Source organism: Dendroctonus ponderosae, unplaced genomic scaffold (genome assembly GCF_020466585.1).
Source record: "Dendroctonus ponderosae isolate FM_Combo_2020 unplaced genomic scaffold, Dpon_F_20191213v2 Dpon_F_20191213_6, whole genome shotgun sequence".
Lineage (NCBI taxonomy): Eukaryota > Metazoa > Arthropoda > Insecta > Coleoptera > Curculionidae > Dendroctonus > Dendroctonus ponderosae.
In genome coordinates this window covers 3,143,373-3,149,048 of record NW_026018814.1, presented here as the reverse complement: position 1 = coordinate 3,149,048, position 5,676 = coordinate 3,143,373, and the positions used below count along the sequence as shown (strand labels likewise).

Here is a 5,676-nt window from a genome sequence, read left to right as displayed (position 1 = left end):
GCGGAAGAACTGAACGGGTTCTGATGAGAACAGTGTAAGCGTTCAAGCAAACCACTTCTGAAGATGCAAGCCACTCGTGCTTGCGAAACGTCAAGGAGAAATTCTACTGCACGATGAGAATTTATTCCTGACGTTTCGCAAGCACGAGTGGCTTACATTGTTCTCATCAGAACCCGTTCAGTTCTTCCGCAGAACTGCACGGGTTCTGATGAGAACAGTGTAAGCGTTCAAGCAAACCACTTCTGAAGATGCAAGCCACTCGTGCTTGCAAAACGTCAGGAAGAAACTCTACCGAACGACGGCCTAAAAACCCGAAAAACTCATTAGTTTTAAGGAATGGCCTCAAGTTATTTCTGTTGCAACTTTGGGCGCATCAGTCTCACGTCGAAGAATATCTGCTAAAAGCTCAAAAAAACCGAACTGCACCGAAAAGTGAATTCCTTCTCACCCAAAATTACTGAACCAAAAGTTGTAGCGCAGAAATATAAGGAACCAAAGCAGTGTATTGTGAACCAAGTGCGATAAGGTGATATTATGGACTGCAACACTATATGTATGTTTTATCAGATAACTAGTCCACAACCTCTCAGCGTGTAAATATCGTTCCTGCTAAATCAGACCATTGTTTTATGGTATCTCGAATTGGCCCAAGTAACTTTATCACTTCAACTACTCATTGTAAACTGATTCATCAGTTTGAAAACATTTGTGTGGGCACCGGGGTTTAAAAAGGCATTAAAATCAAATAATGATTTCGAGGAAAAAGTGACTAATGTAGACGTTGAAAGTGAACGTGAGCACATTAATGTAGATTTTGAAAAGTCCTGCTAAGCAGAGCATTACGATGCGAAACCGGACGGAAGTAAACTCCGGAACAGTTGAAAGAAGTGTTTTGGGTGACCAACCGCTGATAATTTGAAGGGGAAATTGATTCAACACGAGCAAATTCGAACTGGACTTACCTAATTGAACATACATCTTCGGCCTGACGTTCTCCTGCCAGGAGCTTCCGCAGTGATGGACAGCAACGCAGGACGCTAAAATCACCAGCAGGACCAGCTCCATTGTCCGTTTTTTGTCCTTATCCAGTCAAAGTCATGTCAAAGTAAACCGCACACTAAACACCGTTACTCATCACAACATGTCATGATGTCCTTTCACTGTGGCACAAGAAGCCCGTGGAACGTCTGGATAAAGTTTTTCAGTGGTTTCGCTCGCAGCTTTGGAACGTTGATTTTGGACGAAAACAGAACGTTTCGGGTTAACGACACCGGAACCGGAACAGTGACGTCGAAATAGAGCAAACAAACGCCTGACGTCGACTGGCATATACGGCGTCGCGACGCTGAGGCCAGCTGACTATCCCTTCCAGTTTCGCACGGTGGCGCCTGGAATCTGCAACGGAGACATTCAGAATTAGAGGAAAATGCATGCGGGGTGAAAAGAAATCATTTGCATGTGCTGTGTGTGGGGTGGAATTTGATATTTTCGGGGTGAAAGGGGTTAAAGATATCCTCCGTTATTAGTTTCTCCGAAAGGGACGACGATCGGGGCCACGGAATTAAGTGTTTTATTCTCCTTGGAGAATAGTTATTTATTCATCAACTTCAAGGCGTCCCCAGTTGGGCAATGAGTTATTTTCAAACATACACACCGCGTTTTATACCAAAAACACCGACGTTTTACTTGTGACGGTTTGCAATGTTACAACTAGTGTATAGTCATTAAATACATATAGTCTGTACGCTGTAACTTTGGTCGCACGTCATCACTCGTCGGTCCCGCGTTGTTGCCATACCCGCCAAAAATTCGGGAAGCAGTATTAACTGATCTCAATACTGTCTCGCTTTTGCTGATTATTCTTTATGGAATATTGGTTTATTTGAGAAGCACAAATATTCAAAGAATGAGTTCGATGCATTCCTCGCGGTCGTGAGCTGAAAATGATGTAAAAATTAAGACATTTAGAGAACATTTTCATTTTTTCAAAAACTCGACTACACCATTGGAAAAATGTCGACCAAAAATCAAAATTTTTTATGCGGGGTTTTTGAGCGCAATTGATTCCTCTCGAGGAAAGAAGGGCACAAATATGCATTGGTAAAGTGTTTGGGTCAATAATGAGGAAGAAATCGTCGGTTAAAGATCGTGAACGTTCAAAAAACGCTTAAATTGTGCCGAAAATGTATATTATTTTGGATCTGCAACTTCTACCACGTTTTTTAATGAGTTCGATGCATTCCTCGCGTCCGTAAGCTGAAAATGATGTAAAATTCAAGACATTTTGAGAACATTTTCGATTTTTTGAACAAAAATCAAAATTTTACATGCGGGTTTTTTGAGCGCACTCGGTTCCTCTCGAGCCAAGAAGGTCATAAATATACATTTATAAAGTGTTTGGGTCAATAATGAGGAAGAAATCGTCGGTTAAAGATCGTGAACGCTCAAAAAACGCTTAAATTGTGCCGAAAATGTGTATTATTTCGAATCTGAAACTTCTACCACGTTTTTTAATGAGTTCGATGAATTCCTCGCGCCCGTGAGCTGAAAATGATGCAAAATTTAAGACATTTAGAGAATATTTTCATTTTTTCTAAAACTCGACTACACCATTGGAAAAATTTCGACCAAAAATCAAAATTTTACATGCGGGTTTTTTGAGCGCACTCGGTTCCTCTCGAGCCAAGAAGGTCATAAATATGCATTTATAAAGTGTTTGGGTCAATAATGGGGAAGAAATCGTCGGTTAAAGATCGTGAACGCTCAAAAAACGCTTAAATTGTGCCTAAAATGTCTACTATTTCGGATCTGAAACTTCTACCACGTTTTTTAATGAGTTCGATGGAGTCCTCGCGTCCGTGAGCTGAAAATGATGTAAAAATTAAGACGTTTAGAGAATATTTTCATTTTTTCAAAAACTCGACTACACTATTGGAAAAATTTCGACCAAAAATCAAAATTTTACATGCGGGTTTTTTGGGCGCAATCGATTCCTTTCAGGGTAAAACGGTCACAAATATGYATTTATAAAGTGTTTGGGTCAATAATAAGGAAGAAATCGTCGGTTAAAGATCGTGAACGCTCAAAAAACGCTTAAATTGTGCCGAAAATGTGTATTATTTCGGATCTGAAACTTCTACCACGTTTTTTAATGAGTTCGATGCATTCCTCGCGTCCGTGAGCTGAAAATGATGTAAAAATTAAGACAGTTTGAGACCATTTTAATTTTTTCTCGGCTACACTATTGGAAAAATTTCGATCAAAAATCAAAATTTTACATGCGGTTTTTTTGAGTGCAATCGATTCCTTTCGAGGCAAAACGGTCACAAATATGCATTTATAAAGTGTTTGGGTCAATAATAAGGACGAAATCCTCGGCTAAACATCGTAAACGCTTAAAAAACCATTAAAATGTGCCAAAAAGTCTATTATTTCGGATCTAAAACTTATAACATGTTTTCCAATGAGTTCGATGCATTCCTCGTGACCGTGAGCTGAAAATAATTTAAAATTTAAGATATTTTGAAAACATTTTCATTTTTTCAAAAAATCGACTTCCACCCTTGGAAAAATTTTGACGAAAAATGAAAATTTGCTAAATTTCACTAGTTAATTAATTGCACTACTCAATTGCATGAAAAATCAGTCTAAACTAACTTAAATGGTTTTGTCAGTCATACATAAAGAAACAAAAGTCATTCGGTCATAATTTATAGCTGACCCAGCAGCTACGAAACCAATCACAGATTCTCGTGAGACAAATAGGCATACAAGAAGAAAACATGTTGCCACTTCATTCATTCCTTTCAGTAAAACAACGCAACCGGCGTTTGTCATAGTCTCTCTTCAGTAAAACCAAAGGAAAAACATTGAACGCGCTGCACCGCTTAAAAGCACCGCTAGGGACATCACGAAACACAACGTCTTATTTTTTTTATTTATTTTTTTTCCGTTTTTATTTTCCAACATATGAAAAGTGTGGCGCGCAGTGTCGCTGTATCGGTGCCGTTGTGTGAACACCTGAAAATCCACTGTGTTTCCCAGGCCTATTCCACTTGCAACAACTAATAAGAGCGAAATTGTCCGCAACCTAATAACCGTGGAATGTCTCATAAACTCAACAAATATCAATATTATACTTACAGTTGTGCGGCAATTCCGCCCCCTACAAGTCGCGATCCCCACAATCCACCACATCAATGTATTTACTATGTTTGTTTTTGCCCTAAAAAGACAATATTTCACCGAATTTCTGCCGACTTTCTCTCTCTAGCATAACAAACGCAAAAAAATGTTTGCTCTATGCCGAACCGTAATCCGGGGGGAGATTTCTCACAGGGTTGGAATGCAGGGTGATCAGTCCCAAGTCTCTCACAGAATAAATTATTCTAGAGGATTAAAATCAACAAGCCAGCTAAAACTTTCACTTAAATCGCTTAAGTATTTTCGTTGCAAACTCACGCCCAAAATTGTGTAGCTACATTGCTTAGTTTCGCGATTACAACTGGCAAAAACCAATGTGAACCGAAAGTCAACTACTGATTAGTAGATAAATAATGCACTTAAAACCATAAAAGCGCGATTACTATTAAACTGCGCTTTAATAGTCTTGGAATGTAAAGCAATTTGGGCAATGCATAATTCGAATTCCGGAAATCCAGCCCTGCTCTTTACCAAATCCAATATGAGAATGTTGAGGTCGTATTGGCGGTATAAGGCAAATATACCCATTTTTCATGTATCGAAGTATTTTTTGTTAAGTGGCTTTGTTCCATTGTCATGTAGTGAAGTGCAAACATGTAGGGACCGTTAATTTACGAAGGGGGCCCGCTCAAGGGTGTTAAATCTCTTTGCCAAAACGACGATACAATATCATAAAAAAACCGAAAGTTTAAAGAAAAACTCGGCCAATTTCAATCGTTTACAAAACGTTAAAGAAAAGATAAATGTTGTGACTCGCTCTGGTAAGAGCTGAAATAAACTCCTCGCAACTAATAATTGAAATCAGTTGACAATAAAACAGTGTTTTCCCGGAAAATTCATAGAACTGGCACAAAAGTACACTTCATTTTAATCGGATTTGATTTGAAGCCATTCACGTGACATGCATATTCAGCTAATTTTGCCCTTAAAAGTTTGACTTGTTTCCCTGAAAAGTTCGCGAAGCGGCACTGGTAATAGAGTGTAATTTTGTCCTGATAGGAAATTCATTTTTGTTTGCTAGAAGCAACGTAATGAAGTTAGAAAAGCCATTTTCCTCGAAAAAAGTTTGTAGGTTCGCTTAATAAAGTGAAAACGGCTTTGGATAGTGCTACTTCCCGAGTCTGCATTATTTGCCATGCCATTAGGAACTAGTTCAGTGTGTGTATTTTAAAACCCAACCCTAAGGATTGAGAATTAGCTTCTCAATTGGTAAGCAAACCTAATCAGGACACGAAAAAATCGGCAACAGTGCTTGCAAATCTAAATAGGGGGTATCACGGGACAGAAAACGTACAACAGAGTCTCAGGCATACAAATGGAACAATAATGGCGTTAAATATTTAGAAACACATTTAGCTGTTAGTGGTCCCTGAATTCGTGGGAGCATACAGGGTAGCTCGACGAAACAGAAGGGCGAAGGTACGCAAAGACGCCCCGCGTTAATATTAAAAAGCTTTTTTATTATTTGTGTTT

General features: G+C 39.0%; 1 protein-coding gene across 1 annotated transcript in view; it reads right to left on the bottom strand.

Annotated features, from left to right (window-relative positions):
- The window catches only part of LOC109536334 (semaphorin-1A), a gene marked incomplete in the record, with an annotated part of 203,269 nt that extends 198,733 nt beyond the window's left edge, over positions 1-4,536 (bottom strand). Inside the window, 2 exon segments of the mRNA XM_048667827.1 lie at positions 963-1,395; positions 4,144-4,536. Of these exon segments, the coding sequence (XP_048523784.1) occupies positions 963-1,065 (103 nt within the window).
- Between the last annotated feature and the right edge of the window lie 1,140 nt (positions 4,537-5,676).